This window comes from Trichogramma pretiosum, unplaced genomic scaffold, assembly GCF_000599845.2.
Source record: "Trichogramma pretiosum strain Unisexual culture from Peru unplaced genomic scaffold, Tpre_2.0 scaffold31, whole genome shotgun sequence".
NCBI lineage: Eukaryota > Metazoa > Arthropoda > Insecta > Hymenoptera > Trichogrammatidae > Trichogramma > Trichogramma pretiosum.
The window spans coordinates 1250702-1268911 of record NW_019641631.1 but is presented as its reverse complement, the minus strand read 5'-3'; the positions used below and the strand labels follow the sequence as shown (position 1 = coordinate 1268911).

General features: G+C 47.9%; 1 protein-coding gene across 1 annotated transcript in view; it reads left to right on the top strand.

The window, feature by feature from the left end:
• Positions 1-18210, top strand: part of LOC106652217 — a 75414-nt gene that overhangs the window by 47059 nt on the left and 10145 nt on the right. The window contains exons 4-6 of the mRNA XM_014371038.2: positions 769-1321; positions 11364-11670; positions 17164-17450. Of these exons, the coding sequence (XP_014226524.1) occupies positions 769-1321; positions 11364-11670; positions 17164-17450 (1147 nt within the window). The remainder of the gene's footprint in view (positions 1-768; positions 1322-11363; positions 11671-17163; positions 17451-18210) is intronic.

Here is an 18210-nt window from a genome sequence, read left to right as displayed (position 1 = left end):
ATTCTTATCGGTTTCGAATGTCCGAATAATAATAATAGTGCAGTGATTGCTTCGCTGTATTATTAACCCAAGAGACGCACGGCCATTTTTCTAATCGGCCGCTCGATCAGCTCTCGACGAAAAGTTAACTAGATGCAACAATACGCGTAGATTCGAATTCGGTTCCGGTCAACTGCAATAATACGCGCCTGGCATGTATATAGTTTCGCACTACATCAGCATTTGCTGGGCATTTCCCTTGCTCGTTTTGGGGAGGGCTACGGTATATATATATAGCGACTGTGTGCTACTATGTGCACCGTGCACACGTGCGTAAACACATGCATATGCGGAATATTAAGCCGGTAAATACTGCTCTGCGGCCGATTCGACTATTAGAGATATCTATCAGAATATAACGACTGCATTCATGCATTATTGGCCAATATTGTATTTCGTCGAGACGTGTGCGCGCCCCGGCACTATATATTATAATGCTGCAGCGGCAACGGCGGCTATATATAAATGTATGCGTATACATATACAATGCTATGCCCTATTAATGTTGGAGCATTTCGAGCACCCCGTGCGCATACACATAACCGATTATTATTTTCTTTGCCAATTCGCCCGGCGAATCGACGTTTATTATTATTAGCCGAATGGTTATTACGCAGCGCTTGTTGGTTCGATGCTCGATATAATACATTGTGTTATTGCGCATTTAAAAGTCCTGCTTACGATTACGAATCAAACTCAGTGCGCTTTTATGTACTTTTGTTTTTGCAGATCGAGCCCACAACGGGCTGTCCTCGCTGCGAGTGTCGAGATCCCTGCCGCGGAGTCGTCTGCCCGGGCGGAGGCTCGCAGACCTGCGAACTGATCGACGTGCCTTGCGCTCGACCACCCTGTCCACCGGTGCCGTCCTGTCGCAAAGCCAAGTCTCTGGCCAACGTGTGCCCGGCAGGCGAGCCTCTGCAGATCACCGACTCGCCCAGGCCCTTCCTGTGCGGCGACAGCCCGGGTAAACCGACCTGTCCGCCCCTCTACCGCTGCCTCGTCGAGTACAATCAGGAGTACGGGGTCTGCTGCCCGGACAGCGTCGAGATCAAGCGGCCCGGCAACTGTCCCCTGAGCCGTCTGCAGGACTGCGAGGCCAAGACCAGGTGCAAGCACGACCTCGACTGTCCGGATCCGCAAAAGTGCTGCACCACCGCCAAGTGCGGGGGCGTCTGCAGGACACCGACGGGACTGAGCGCCTGTCACAGAAATCGCATGCTCGCCGAGATGCTGAGCATATCCGAGCGCCAGGGACGCGGCTACGTGCCCCAGTGCAACGAAGGTAAGTCGAGCTTTTGCTCCCTTGCCTTCCTTTGCTTGCTTGCTTGCTTGCTTGCTTGTTTTTTGTGTCTCGCGCGCGTCGACTATACCCAAGAGAGACTTTGAGGGATGTCGCGAGCCCGGGGAGACCTCGGTGAATTCTTCGCCTCGTTGCGCGATTCGCAGCTCGTTTTATTATTATTGCCGCGGAGCGTGTTTAATTTTTATCGCATCGCTCTATATATACTTGGAATGCGCACAATAAAAGTGTCAGGCTGGAATTTTTCAGTTGACTACAATCGAGCTTTAGTTTCTCCCTCTACTCTATAATGTATATAGAGTAGATATTGTATTTGACAATGACGCGAAATCGATGTCGATATTTCGTGCCCCGCGGGTCTCTCAATTTGATTTGACTTTATATATATATATAGAGAAAAGAGAATGAGAGTATTGTACTGTGTATGCCATATTGCTACCGCGACTGACTCTGTAATCGCATAAATATTGTACAGCGATCGCTTTTTGACCCCTCCGTCAGGTGGCAGCTCTCTAAAAGTGTAAATCTCATTGGAGTAGTATACGATCGACTCTTTTGCGCTTCGTTATCGTACTTTTTACTCTTTTTAGGTAATCTGCAATCTGTAAATAATATCGCCGTTTGAATTTGATGAAAAAATAGAGCTCTTTGTCCTGATTGCAGACGAGTTTTCTTTTAGGACGCACTTTAAATCGAATTATGAATAAAAGATTCGTAAATAAGACTTCGAGGATGCAATTTAGTTGATCCGGTTGTATGGATACAGAGTCGAGTGAAGTATATAAGCGAGAAAGAAATAAGTGACGGTTGCAGCTGTGTAGTACGTAGCTTGTTGGGCGAAAAAATAGCAGCGCAAGATTTAAAGCGCAGGAGTATTTCAGAGACAGATAAGAGAAATGATCATCCCACGGTTGTTTCGATTCAACGATCTTCTCCTCTATTTTCTGGGTAATTGCCTTACTTTTACTCGGGCGTTCACGCTGCGCTCTATACAGCGCAGCAGCAGCGGCAGCAGCAAAGTCGCGGCGGTCTCTGTGTATATACTCTGCTGTACAATTTGTGGATCTATAGAGAGGCGGCGTAACGATGATTGTCTTTTTTCCGGCTGTCGCGCGCGCGCCCGAGAGACAGAGAAAGATTCTTACCTTACTTTATCCTGGTGCGCTCGACCTATCTTCAGTCTTTCTCTCTCTCTATTTTCCTCTTTCTCTTTATTCGATTCACAAAGCGTTGAAAAGTCTTTATGAATCAAGCGAGCCGAAGTTGGAAAATTGACGCGCATTAGAATCGCTTCTTGCCTCCCCCCATTAAACGAGCGACTGTCGGAATCAAACGTACCTGTGTATACTACGACTGCTACTTCTGTTGCGCACGGACAGAACTCGAGACGGAGAAAGAGTGGAAAAATATTTAAACGCAAGCGCGCTTGTAATGAAGCAGAGTTTTGTTATCTAAAGCCGAGAGCTTGTATATGCGTTCGCTCGTCGACCGTCGACGAGCAGCAAAAAAAAAAAACGAAAAGGAGCGCGAACTTATTTTTCGGTTAAAGCAGCCGAAAAAAAAAGTTTTCTCAAACGTAAGTTTCGCTCGCGAAGTTTCGGTTATACTGCCAACTGCAAAAGATCTGCGTGCCACTACTGCAGGCAGGAACTCTTTGGCACGTGGGCGAGCTTTCTCTCTCTCTTGAGCGTGTGCAAGCAGCGCGCGTATATACGTAACAAAGAAGTTTTTTGGAACTCGCTCGGGGATGAAAAATTACTGGAGTAGGTAAAAATTTTTTCTTCCCCCTCGGCGCAACTTTGAACTTTTCTTTGCATAGAAATTATATGGCTTAGTTACACCTTCTCTCTTAGCCGCGCTTTCCATACGTATATACTTATATATTTTTAATGTCAATGTGCGAGTGAACTGTTCATTTGCATGAATAATTTTAATTCGACTTTTTCTTCTTCTTCTTCTATTTTTCGGCCAACTTTTATCTTCCCTCATGATATAACTTGGCATTCGAGACGTTATTTATCAAAGATACGCGTGGTTTGAAATTAAAGCACGTTTTTGTCTCTCTCTCTGCTCTAGCATACGTTGGTCTTTGTTCATCTGCTTGTTTTCGACACATACATGCGATACTATTTTTCTCAATTTTCCCACGTCGCGCTCAGATTGGCTTTGGGTTTTCCTTTTCAAACCTGCCTCGGTACCTATATTCACATAGTTTTCCGCCTCGCTCTCTCTCTCTCTCTTCTGAACACGAAATACATGCTATACACCTTCCTCGAGAATACGTGCAATACGGCAGCGGCGGCGCTTTTCGGTTATATAGACAGCAGCATGTACATATCCTCGGGCGTTCTTATCAGCTATTTCTTATGCTCGCTCGCTCGCTCGTGCGCGTGTGGTGTACGTGTGTTTCCACCGTGGCAGGCGTGTTGCAGTTTGGGGGATGCGATAGTATCTATCTATACATTGGAAACCTTTATTTTCTATAACTTCAAGGACGCGTTATCCTCGCAGCGAGCGCGCGAATATATCTATTTTTTGCTTCGTGTATAAAGCTCGAGGCCCTATGTACTCTACGCAATGCACCGTTTTCTCGGTTTTGAACATTTGCCATGGCGATCGAAACAGTCGTATAGCGGTAGTACACAGAGTGCGCGGAGCTTTCGAGATTGCGTTTAAGGAGTTGGCGGTGGCGAAGTAAGCGAAAAATGATTCCGTAGCTACACGCGCCCGCGCGAAACTCCTTTTTCCAGCTGCGTATTCCAGTGTCGTATGTTTTGGGCTTTCCGATACGTACGAGCGCGTAGCCTATATATAAAGCCTCGGTTCGATAAAGCTATCGTGTAAGATACTGCTGCTACAGTGCAGCCACGGCTTTTGACTACTACTACATAGGTAGAATTGGCCAGAAAGCAGAGGGAAAACGGGAACTTTTGTGTGCAATAACATCTGTATGCCGAAGCAAAGTTCATGTTCTCTCTCGCTCCACTGCTGCTGCTGCTGCTGCTCGCGCGCGATTGAACTCTGAGAGCTTTCAGGGGCTGTACGAGCTGTGTGCCATGTACGTACCAACGTACGTTACACACGTTCTACACGAGTCTAGTTTCCAACTACACATAGCACGTGAGTGTAACCTTCTGATGATGCAGTTGGTAAATTGTCACGCGTGTACGCGAGACTACATCGCGATCAAAATATTCATGACGCTCATTCGCAATAGCGTATAGTCGACGATTGGTGCAACTTCGAAGGCCAACTCGTCTTTATCTCTCTCTGCGCTCGTATCGGCTCGCGCTTAATAGCTATTCATTGTTTGCCTCAATGCTCGGTATATTTACCAACGCGTGTGCCGCATTTATTTTGGCTAATTACTCGCGCACGAGCGCGAATAAAGCGCAATTAACCCACATCGTGTCGAAACGTCCGAGACACGACCGATGCACTTGCGTTTAAATACATCGGAGACTTTGATCAATTAGTATCTACCGGCATCCCTTGTAGCTCAGCGGGGGTCTTTCGAATTCGGCTCGATTCGTGCGTGCATTCACCCGTCGCTCTGCGCCGCTTACACTTAAGGGAGGTGTAACTAAAAATCAATTCCAGGTCGATGAGCTTTGTTGCGGGAACTCGTGCCTGCACGGGCGGTGCATCCTCGTCGCAAATCACGCACAAAGGGTACGTCAAAGGGCTGCCTATATAGCTGCGGCTGCTCTCTACTCGCGATGTATACACACCCACACATTGTAAATCGTGAAGTGCGCCGCGCAGCCACCACCTCCTTTCGTTCTCGTCACGCGGCGCGTCTCTTACTCGGCACCGAGGCACAAGATGAGCATAAAAATGATGGATCGACGGGCGAGCTGTAGCCGAGGCCGCCTCGTACACACAGCTCGAGAGCACGCAAGGAGAAATTTGACGCTCGAGTCAGCGTCGCTTCGAGCGTATAAAATCCCTGCGCAATATATTATAAATTGCGGTGATCCTATATATGATGACGTACGCGTCGTTGTATATACCTTGTCTGCGCGCGAGTCTGTATGTACGGGATGTGCTTTATGATATAAATAAATTATACGTTAGTGTATATAAACACGGTGTTTCGTCTCCCGTGCATGTGAAAGTTTGCCTGCCAGATGCAGTGAGCGCGGATGTGATGCGGTTTGCGGAAATTTCTAACGTCGTGTGGCAGCGCGACTATATGCGCGCCCGACCCGTACGACAACGCGGCGCTTCGGAGCCACATTTTGAGTGTAAATTAGTTCGAGCGAATGCGCGAAAAAGAGGCCTGCGGAAAAATCGTAAATCGCTTAATAAATTTTCAACAATCCAACTAAGCGATACACGTTGTACTGCACTGTCGGTGTTGATGATACGCGTGTTTTATATTGTTACGTGGGAAGGGGTTAAATAAAAGGCGAAATAACTAATTAGGCTCAAAATATATCAGAGGGGAGGGGCCGTTCGCGCAAGGTGTCTCCTCGTCGCTTGATGTACTGATACTGCCGCCGCTGATGAGCTATGCTTATGACTCTCATTGTAGTGCGCCGCGTCACTGGTGGGGCCTTGTCGTCCCACGTGACAATATAGAAAAGTTTCTTCTCTAGTATCGCGGCTGAAATGCCGCTGACGTCAGGTTTCGAAAACATAAATAAAACGGAAAGAATAAAAAGAGCGAATTGTAAAAGAGCATTTCCATCGGGAGAGCGAGAAAAAGTGCGTTGACAAGATAAAATCGATTCGATGATTGGCTGTTAATTCTCCATGGAAAGTGCCTCTGTCGCGCTTCATTGGAGTAATAGGTCAACTCGGCAGGAATTAAAACATTTAATTAGCAGCCGAGATAACTTTCATTTAAATTAATTCTGAATTACTGATAAAAATAACTGGCATTATTTTCTTTTTCACGGCAAAATTTTTTCATTAAATGTTATTAATAAATTCCATTATACCGTTACTTGCAGCTGCAAATATTGATTGTATTCACCGGGTTCATATTGTGTTGGCTTTTGCAATAATAATCAATGTTTTGAAAGCTTCATGCGCAACATTAATTTTTGCAAAATACAAAGCCAGCTATACAAAAATGATGCGCTGAAAAATGTTGGTTATATTTAAAAAATATGGAAAACCTATTTGCCGTCAATATTCCGATGGTATTATGAGATCTTGAAAAATGCATTGTGCTCGTTCGTTACACCGAATATAATGTCGGACAAAGAACGCGGGCGTTGAAATGAAAAAGCAAAAAAATAACGAATCATTACCCTCGACAGAATGGAAGCCGAGATCACTGCACGCACTTGAACTCGCTCGCAGAAAAACAAGCCAAAAAGCAAACAGAGTCAGGTTATTATATGTAGCGTTGTGTAGAGGAAAGCAGGCAGGGGCATGACCATATAAAGCGAGTCCAGTGGCCCCGAGAGCAGGCAAAAAGCACGTGTGTGTGTGTGTATATTTATTCTCTCTTTCTCTCAACATCGTTATATAATAACTAAATCTCGTATGAGCTTGGTGTTGCTAATGTCGTTATACTCGCGTCGATGTGCTCGTATTTATAAAGGCGGTGCGTGGACGATCGCGTCGACTGGGTTGGCTATATGTGCGGCGGCGGCACTATATACGGCGGGGCCGGCGTCAGCGAATATTTAGCCTTTAAAGAGTATAGCAAACCGCACTAGCTCTCGGCCCGACTCGGTGGTGTTATAGCATTTAAGCTCAGCAGCCGGGCGCGTAGGTATATAACGCGTACGTGTGTGCGCCCCGTATAATATACACACGTGGCTGACTGGCGCAGCTGCTATACTACTCAACTTCTCGCTTGGCACATTATCGAACGTGCGAACTGGCGCCGCGCTCGGACGGGTTACGCGCCTATATGTGTGTACCATATTATAGCACGTATTAAATGCACAGCGCTATGCGCGCAGTCAGCCACACCACTACACGCCGAGCTTCGTCACACATACACACATACGTACAAAGGCAACTTTGCGTTAGCACGTAGCGAGTGAGCAGCTTGATTAAGAACTATTGTGTTGTGTATACCGGGCGTTGTATGTGCTTCGCGCGAGGGTAAAACAATAAAAGTCGGCGTATCTCTGCGCGCGAGCTGCTAGTTGCTCCTGCTGCTGCTGCTGCCGGTGTGCTTTGCTAAGCTCTCTTCGCACATCTTCTGCCTTTCTCGCTCTCTCTCTCTCTCTCTCTCTCTTTCTCTATATATATATATATATTTCACTCGAGTCTCTCTATGTATTATACACCTGCAGCTGCTAATCCTCTGTTTACAGCGCGAGAGTATAACGATCCTACAACGACGGCGCAATGTTATACCTACCACGTTCGACGATGTTTCATGATTATGCGATATATGTGCTCCTCTGTTATATTCGCGCGCGCGGCTTGCTTGTGTGTGATTATTATTTTAAGCTTATCAGGGATTCCCAGTGAGTGTGCCTGTATTTCACATACCGTATATATATATATACGATGGCAGTTGCGCAAGATCGTGGTGCATAAATTATGCGTCTGCTGTTTGATGACTAAAAAATAAGCTGCATTAACGTTTCGACACGCCTTAACGAGCTGCTATTATACGAGAAATCGAGGCTATCGCGCACATATAAAGCTCCTCGATACAAATATCAGCTCGTGCACTTCTCTCTGTCATCTTTTTGCCATAGCGAGCGAGCTGATTACGCAAGCTCGCAAGCTCGAAATTAGAGCTCTCGGATTCGCTCGTATTATGCCGCGTTATGAATATAATTGATTGACTAGATATACAAGCGAGGCGGAAACTCCTGCTACGCTGCTATGCCGTGCACGAATCACACACATACACTGCATGTACACAACTCGAAGAATCAACTGCATAATTCGACGTACGATAATGAAGTAAATAAACGCGCTATCTCGCTACATTATACGCGACAAAATTGCCCTCGATAATCAGGCCAAACTTGGTGACCCGCGAACTTGCGCCCTGCATACATCCACCGTATATTATAGAGTACTGCGACGACACCGAGTGTTCTTGTTTATGCGCATACTGTCAATAATAGCAAGTGCGGCAATTAATATGGCTCCTGTAGCTGTATAGGATGACAATTGCGATGCGACGTAGACCAATTTTACCTGGCTTCGTCATCGGCTAATGTGAACGTCAAATAAAGCTTTGCTGCGAGTCGCGCGCGCGCGCGGATTTGGAATAAATAAGCGCCAAGACTAAAATTGCTTCAATTTGTCGCACCGAAAATGTTTGCCGAGAGTTGATTCTACGAGTTTCGCAGCTTGTTTATTTGCTCATGGCTACAAATTGTGCCTTACTCGTCGTCCTCTCTAACGCGACAAGAACAGCTGCGAGCGTATATATATCTATACACATGCGAAGGAACAATCGCAGAGCAGTGGATAAAAGAACGGAGCACTGCAGCACGACGCGCACGAGCCGTCCAATTGATATAAAACGAGGCTGCAGAAGCAGCAACCGCTCGTCGTCCCGTTAATTGTCGTATAATTGCGCGTAAATACTCCGCACAAAGCCAAGAGCGAGATGGCGTTGAATTTTCCTATAGCGGTATACGCGTGCAACTTTATCGCAGCGAGCTGCGCGACGGCCAACGGGGACCGGCCGCGCGCGAGCTCCTATACCTATATATGTACGTATATATAAAGTCGAGAGAGGAAGTGCTATAGAAAGAGAGAAAATCTTTTTCCCGACACTGGAAACCGTAAAATTTCAAGCGTCGAGCTAGCCTCGAGTATCCGTATCTTTCTCTCTCTCTCTCCCTCTCGGCGATGTATACAGTAAAAGTCAACTGTAAAATAAAACGGAGTGCGCTAAATCCCTGAGACATTCTCGCCCGGCGCCGTATTATATATAAAATGTCGGAAAGCTCCCTTGGACCGTTATATTTCGGGGTGTATGTGTCACCTGCGAGGGTGTCTGTGTCCGTGGGTGGGGGCGTGCGAGGCAAGACCAGCAGCGCATACGTATCAGATATAGTGTCGAGGCAATAAAGCAATACGTCGCTCGGCTGAATCCAAAAGAGAGAGAGAGAGAGAGAGAGAGAGGCTATATGGACACTGGCAAGCGCATACCTGGCACATATATATGGAAGTGCAGGAGCGATATGAGATACAACGACGGACTGGAGATGGGGCTCGTGCCTCACCAGTCGAGTGAATAAAATACCAAGTGTGTACACGCAGAAAAGCGTTGCACAGGTTACGTATAGATCGACGCACCAAAGTTGCTCTTCTACTAGCTTGGCCGCGCTCAGCCGCTCGTGTAATATGGAGAACAGGCTTTTCGAGCGCAGCCAGTCGTGTAAAGCCTCGCAAGCTTAGCTGCCTCGATCTCCCTCGTCCCCAATAAGTTTTATAAGTGTGCGAGAGCTCGAACAGCGTCGCCGTATATCGTCGAGTAGACCCTCTGCGGTTGAGTAACTGAGGGAGGCACGCACACACACATGTATTATACACTGACGTGGGTATGGTAGTACGTGCCGAAAGCTACACATGGACAGGCGCGAGAAAAAGACTCGTACTGCAAGCTCTCGCGTTCTTTTCGGCGTTAGTGGTGTAGTACTACGTCGGAGCGGAGCTAAAGAGAGCGAGAGAGAAGAAGCTTTTGAAAAATAGCGCGCGACCGGCCCAGATGGCAAGGAGGATTAGTCAAAGTGACTCGCGGGCTTGAACTATTGCGAGTTCCTCTGCAGCTGTAGCAGCAGCGTGTTACTACTTACGAGCTATACTGGTGTAGCAACTTTTTCTCGGCTCGCACCCCGAGAGTTTATAAATGGTGCCACGTGTGTGTGTGTATGCGAGTCTATACTTGTGTGTATGTTGCTACTTCGGGCTTTTTTGACCACGAGAGAGTGAGAGAGAGAGAGAGAGAGAGAATGGAAAAAAGGGAAGAATAAGAGAGCAAGCGGCGTTGAGCTTTTCGCCGCTAAGTGGATTGTGGAATTGCTTAGAGGTGCACTTCAGTGGAATAATTGCGTTTCGCCTCGTGCCCCCTGTACTTTGTTTTCGAGCTTTTTATCATTCGTACAGAGCCGAGAAATGGAGAGACAGGAGCATATTATGCGCGCGCTGGAAAGGTAAATTTTAGATCCGCGAGCAATTGTTTGCCGCATCCGGAGTGCGATCGTAATAATGCCCTCGATGACTTTTACCAGCTTCAATTTTTGTCGCCTATCCGCTTGACGTGCCTGATTTATCGGCCTCACATACGCTCTTTTTATCATCCACCATGTAACGCATGGAAATCTAGCGCCTATATACCGACGTGCTCGGCTGTATCACGACGTTCTTTACAACGTCGCTCACGGCTTAGATTTTTACGATAAGTTTTCATCAATGAAAAGTACTCGTATTAAAGTGAAAATGCGACGATTTACGACGCGAGCTCCGAGGATAACGGGGCTGTACTTTCGCATGCGAGCGCGTATCATCTCGTGATATACCTCGTCGACGTAAGAATAATAGCGCGAAACTATTCACAATTATTATACTGCACTGCGCGCGCGTCGAGTGATTCATAACATGGCTCCTGGGTGCAGCGGAGGAAGCCAGCGGAAAGCAAAAAAAAAACTATAAATTTATAATAATATGTAGATCACACGCAAAAATTCGCGATCGCGATATTTCATCCGAGGCGCGCGCGCGCGCAGACTCTAACTGCATTCGGAAAAGTTTCTCTCTTGAATGTGCGTATGAAATTAGATGCTCTATGCCATAGAGAGAGAGAGAGAGAGAGAGAGAGAGAGAGAGAGAGAGAGAGAATGGAAGAAGAGCGCGGAAGTTCGTAGATACAAATTTTACAACTCATATCTTTCTCGCTCTCTCCATCTCAGCTTAAACACCAACTTCTTGTACGTTATAAATCAATGACCACGTTGCGCTAATGTTATATTCGCGCTGAGTGAAAACTTTTTTTTATTTAATATATCACGGAGAAAACGTCGTAGTTTTATCTGGAAAAATTTTTCACTTTAAAAAAAATGGCTCCCATTTTATTTTGCAGACGGCGAGTACGAGCCGAGGCAGTGCTCGCAAAACGGCCTGGTCTGCTGGTGCGTCGACCGGACGGGCAAAAAAGTCAGCGGTTCGATGGGACCAGCCGAAAAAGTCGATTGCAGCGATAAATCTACCGTAACCCCGAGCAGTACTAGCAGCAGCAGCAGCATTACGACGACTACGAGCCAACAACAGGGTCGATCCTTGCCCCCGCAAGCCTGTACACTGCAACAATGTGCTCAAGTCTGTCAATATGGATTTAAGACCGACTCGGCAGGGTGCCCGACTTGCGAGTGCGACGATCCCTGCGAAGGGTAGGTTTTCTTCTTTTTTTTTNTTTTTTTTTTTTTTTTTTTTTTTTTTTTTTTTATACTTACATTCATTCACCTCGTCTCCTTTTCCAAAGCTGCACATAGTGTATAAACTTTTTCAAGGATCCGATCGATTCTCGACGGAAGCTCCGACGATTTTTAATTAAACGATTAACGACCATGCCGACGAATTTGATATTATCCCTCTTAGTTTTATTCCGCCCTTTACACCTGACGCCTCGTATAAAATTTTACTCCGACCCCGACATCCGCGTATTTCGTCGAGTGTCAAATGCACATCTTGACGCGCGGCATAAAAATGCTATAAAGACGGGCTTTATACACAGAGGTAGGTGGTGGCCGCCGGTAGAGCTCTTTTGACTCGACTGGCTGATAAAGAAAAATTACTTTTTTGCTTTTAATATTTAATATTTAATATTTATTATTTAAGGCTAAGGACTTAAGTCCAACGTAGCCCAAGGCAACAATACAGTCTCCCGGTTAGCAACGCGAGACACGAGCACGAATATCACACATATCAACAATTACAAACATGAAAAAACAAAAAAGATATACAAGAAAAAGAATAATAAAAAACAAAAAAAAAAAGAAACCAATAGATTACAAATAAATAAAAGACAACTGGTAAACACCGGTAGACTAGCCACCACTCTGGAGGTCCAGCAAGTACCTACGAAGGGCGGCACCAAAACCAGGCCGCTGAAACCCTTCCCGGAGTCCCAACGGCAGCGAGTTCCAGAGCCGGGCCCCCCCATTGGCGAAGGACATTTGTCCACGGGTCGTCGCCGCGCCAGGCACAGATAAGCAGAGACCATCCGTCCGCGTCTCCCTCTCCGCCACCGCCGAGTGAAGCACGAGACCGCGTTTCAGGTACTCCGGTTCCGCGGACCTCAAGACAGCGGCGATAAGGGAGACGCAGGTGTACCTGATCCTGGAACGATACTTGAGGATTTCGTTGCTGATGTAGTCGGGTGTTATGTGCTCCCATCTCTTGCGTCCAGTGAAAAAGCGCACATAACGTACGTCAACATGTCAACACGTGTTTGTCTCGACTCCTGCTACGTTCTCATCTAGCTACTGGTGTGTTGTATTTTAGTGCCGAATAACTGTACAAAGTGATAGCTATTAGTGATAGCTGCCCGTGGCCGCGACGGTGTGCAAATCGCAGTCCCATGAGTATCGAAAATTGATAAAAATCCAATCGATCTCTCAAGTCGTATATTGCCAGTGTTATTATACGTTAGAGCTCCGTAGATCAGGAGCTTGCTGGCTTGTTTACTTTCGGTATTTCCAACTGTCACTTGAGCGCTCGACGTTGTCCAACATAAGACATGCCAGACGCTTCGTCTGGCTCTGGACGCCAGAGTAATAAGCGCCTAAAGAAAGGAATCTCAGACGCTGAGCCTCCACCTGGGTCTCCTTTACTCTCAAAAGATGACGTGAATTGCATGCTCTCGGAGGTCGAGAAACATAGAGCTGACCTATTGCACCTGTTATCGAACGAAAAAGATGCGAATTGCAAGAAGAAGCTCAGGGAAGCGCTCAACGCCTACGCTGACATCATGATTAAGCTCTGCAGCGCCTACCTGTGTCGCATTACGGCCGATGAAGTGGCCAGTGCCTCCAAAAAGGTCATAGAGGATGCGAGTGCTAAACTCGAGCATACCTGCACTGCCTTGAACTCTGCCTGCACTGCGCTGAACTCTGCAGCCTCTGGGCTCGGCGCTCGGCGTGCCTCAACTTACGCTGGTGCTGTTGCTGATCATCGCGACAGACGTAATGCAGCAGGGCGCGTGTCGCTCACCACAGGAAAATCTTTTAACGTACCAAAGCGGGAGAGAATTATCATTGGACCTACCGACAGTGCCAAAAATCGATACACGTCGTCAAGTGTAACCAAGGACGCCTTGGTAAAATGTATTGATCCGTCGAGACTTAAAATTGGTGTTAGTCGTCTTCGTTACGGTCCGTTGAATTCGGTGATCATTGAGGGGGACTGCCTCAGCGCTGAAAAATTCTCTGGGTGCACGGGCTTGTCTGATGCCGGACTTGAGATCAAGCGCGATGCAAAGCTTATGCCACGCGTCGTCGTTCACGACATACCTGTCGATTATACGAGCGATAGTATCTGCGAATCAATCGCTGCCCAAAATCTACCCGAGGCAACGTCTGCAGATTTGAAAATGGTCTACCTGTACCCGGCTGGTACGAAAAAACACCGATCCTGCATAATTGAACTCAAGCCTGAGTTCAGAGCTATCCTCATGAATCGGAAACGCGTAAACATTGGCTGGATGTCTTGTCGCATTGATGACCATATTAACGTCTTACAATGCTTTAAATGCAACGGATTTAATCACACCAAGGATAATTGCGAAGAAACTGCTCCAACGTGTGGTAAATGTGCAGGCACTCATCTGTCCAGCGAGTGCACTGAGTCGTCTGTGCTGCACTGCATTAATTGCGAAAAGGCTGGCTCCACCAATGTCGAACATGCTGCCACGGACAAGTCGAAATGCCCAATACTCAGGAAAAAAGTTGAGCACAGGATCTCGCAGATCGACTATGGCGAACTTTAACTGTGATCTATCGTCTGCGATGCTCTGTATGGGTCACATCAATGCGCAGTCTCTTTACCCGCATATGGAGGATGTGCGCGATCTCGTCACCCGGCATCGTTTGCATGTGCTGGCGGTGAGTGAGTCGTGGCTCAAGCCTTGGAGGCCCACGTGCTCTGTATCCATAGACGGCTACAATCTTCTTAGAAAAGACAGGGTCGGAAGGCGCTCGGGCGGTGTCGCGCTATATGTGCACAGGTCTATTGGATGCAGGCTGATCTATGCCTCCGATAAAAACTATACCGGGAGACCGGAGTTCTTGCTGGCGGAGCTCCTTGTTGGCGACTCAAAGATAATGTGCGTCGTTGTGTATGCGCCGGAGGCTGGATTCTGGTCGGACGTCGAGGATGCTGTGTTGCACTGCAGACTGAGGTTTGACTACATGGTGCTCCTTGGTGATCTAAACATCAACTGGACAAGCCTCGATAGACATTGTCGTGACCTGCAGGAGTCCTTGGTGACGTGTGGACTACGGAGACTCGATTTTTCGCCAACTTTCCATCGTGGAGACTCGCACACCAGCATTGACTATATATGTGTTAGCGACGTGTCGAGAGTGATCGATTTCGACCAGTTCTCAACTGTTGGCCTCTCGGAGCATGACTTTCTGAGGGTGCGATTGCAGTTTGAGGTTGGTAATGGCCGACGCACCGTTCTTGCGCGTCGCTGCTTCAAGAACTTTGATGGGGCCCGCTTTTACCAGGACTTGGCCGCTTGTGACTGGGACCAGCTGCTGCGGCTTCAGTCTATTGATGATAAGGTGGAATATTTCACGGGCACGATAAATGCGTTGTACGATAGGCACGCACCCTACAGGACATTCAGGCCACGTAAACATGCTAGACCTTGGTACACGCCTGAGCTGCGTCGCCTGAAGGCGTCGCGCGATAAGGCCTGGAGGAGCTTCCGAAGATCTGGAGGACTGCAGGAGCGTCAGCGGTACAAGACCCTCCGTAATCGCTTCAAGACGGCTGTGCGGGATGCCATGCGCACCTATTATCGTGCCGAGATAGAGGGATGTTCGAGCGTCGCTGAGAGGTGGCGAACATTGCGACGTCTTGGACTTGGCTCTGGGCCGCGATCGGCTGCGGGACTCCCGGTCAGCGTCGATGAGCTGAATGAGTGCTTTGTGGGTTCACCGGACGCTCGTGCTGTGGTTGGTGTGCGGCCGGTGAGTCATGATGTGCCCTACGAGAGGTTCGACTTCAGATACGTCGAGCCGGCTGAAGTGGTGGACGCTATTGCGCGAACCCGAACAGACGCCCGTGGAACTGACGGAATCCCTGTAAGCTACCTTCGTGACTGCCTGATTGTCGTCCTTCCGGTTCTGCTGCACATATTTGACTGTTCGCTGCAGACGGGGGTCTTCCCGACCGCCTGGAAGTCGGCCCTCGTCAGACCTGTCCCCAAGATTGGACTTCCCCGCGCCGCCGCAGATTTCAGGCCGATAAGTCTGCTCTGCGCGGTGTCGAAGGTGTTTGAGCGCATTGTGTATTTGCAGATAAGGGAGTACGTGGACAGGAACAGGCTCATGGATGTGTATCAGTCCGGATTCAGAAGAGGACACAGCACTCAGACGGCGCTTCTTCGTGTGATGGACGATGTCCGGGCTGCCGTGGATGTGGGCCACGTCACGCTTCTCGTTGCGGTCGATCTGTCGAAGGCCTTTGATATGGTCGACTTCGATGTGTTGATCGACAGACTTGCAGCCCTTGGATGGTCGAGCATGGCGTGCGACTGGACCCGCTCCTACCTGACTGGACGTACGCAGCGTGTTGTGGGGGATGATGGAACTGTCTCTGCGTCCCTCGACAGGACTTCTGGGGTACCGCAGGGGAGTGTCCTCGGGCCTCTCTTGTACGCCCTGTATGCCAACGGCGCCCCGCGGTCCCTCGTACACTGTCGACACCATGTGTACGCTGATGACACTACCATCTATCTGCATGGACCCTTTGCGAGAGCACAGGAGCTTGTTCGGATGGTCTCGGAGGACCTGGGACGCTTTGCGGCTTGGGCCCGTGCCTCACGACTTGCCATTAACTCTGGGAAGACGCGGGCCATCTGGCTTGGTAGTCGATATTTCACCAACAAGCTGGCCAACGCTGATATCTCGCCCCCCAGCATTGAGGACGAGCCGATACAGGTGGTGGACAGACTGAGGCTGCTTGGCGTGACGCTCGACTGTGCGTTGACGTGGCGGTGGCACGTTGCGGCGGCCACTGGTAGGGCCTTTGCAGCGTTGTCGCGCTTGAGGGGGTGCGGAGATTTCCTTGCACCGGATATCAGGAGAATGCTCGTGAAGGCCCTGGTCTTTCCCCACTTTGATTATTGCTCGGCATTATTTCTGGACATGCCCGAAGAGCAGATGGACAGGATGTCCAGATGCATGAATGCTGCAGTGCTTTTATATCCATTACTTTAGCGTCTCGAACGAAATAATTTTTTTCTTCTGCTCTTCTTGCTGGCGTTGCACGAGAATGTTTATCTTGTACAAGTGTATGTGACTTGGACTAAGCCAAACAAAAGAGAATCGGTTCTCTTCTTCTTTTTTTTTTTTTTACTTTTTACTTACGTGCCTTCGCAGTAGAAATAAGAAGAACCAGGTCAGACGTGAGTAAATACTCTCATACTTTATGTGTACCTACATAATACAAAGAGAGACGTCAGTTCGTTGAAAGCTGCACTTATGTGCGCGAGAGCAAATTACATTAGAAAAATCGGAAAGGAGCCATAGTATAGTAGAGAAGGATGAGGTGCGCAGCAGCTGCAGCACGTGGACCAAACGAGCTGCGATAAAAAATAAATACACATAACCCGCCGACGAACGCGTGCGTGAACTTTATTGTTTTCTTCGCAGGTACTCGTGTCCGGCCGGCGAGGAGTGCGTGCTGAATCGCGAGGAGGGATGTCCGGACTTTTTGTGCGCCTCGAAACCCGAGTGCCGCCAGCGACGGACCTTCAAGAGTCCCTGCTCGCTGGGCTCGCCGTTGAGCGACGACAAAGGCAACGCCGTGACCTGCGACTCGTCGTCGGCTGCCGGCAATAAAACTTGTCCCGAGCAGCACGTCTGCGTGCCCGTGCCCGAGGCCGACCAATCCGTCTGCTGCTCGGCTCCTCAGCCAGAGATCGAAAAAGTTCCAACGAGTGAGTCTTTTGATCGTTTTTTTTTCCTCTTGTGTGTGTGTGTTTTGTTTTTTCCTTTGCCCTTTTCTCCTCTTTCTTTCTTTTTTTTTTGTTTTGTTTCACGAAAAAACTTTTTTTGTTTAAACAGCACGAGTTTCGACTAACTTTAGCCTCTTTAAAAATTCATAAATGCACAGCTCGCAGCCATTATACCCGTTACCAAGGCTATAAATATAATACCTTATGTGCGCTTTATCCTGGTTGAGGGTTTATATTAGTGCTTTTGTCATATATACGATATAATATCAAACACTTTGCAAGCCCTTCTCTCTCTCTCTCGCTCCCAGTGGCGTTGAATATAAGTGGCACATTTTAACTCCGGAGCTCGCGAGCTTGATACTTTAATCTCGCAGCACTTGATGGAAAAACCGATGTTCGCGTATATATTTTTCTATACAATATATATATTCCGTCTCCGCACGCGACTATTTTTCACTTTACATTCACACGTGTGAGTGGATGAAGGATTCTTTCTTTTTTTCATAATGATAATAATTTTGCACTCCGGGATAAGCTAGACTCTCCTCGGTTAGACCGCACTTGTACTAGAGTATAACACAATTAGAAACGCCAAGTGGTACGCTAGCGCGACATACGTGAATTAGAACGCATAAAAGTGTGTGTGTGCGCGCGAGGGTGAAGTATATGTGCACGTGTATATGTATAATAAACGAACAATGAGAGGCTAATTAGCGTCTTGCAGACTCTCTTTCTCTCTCTC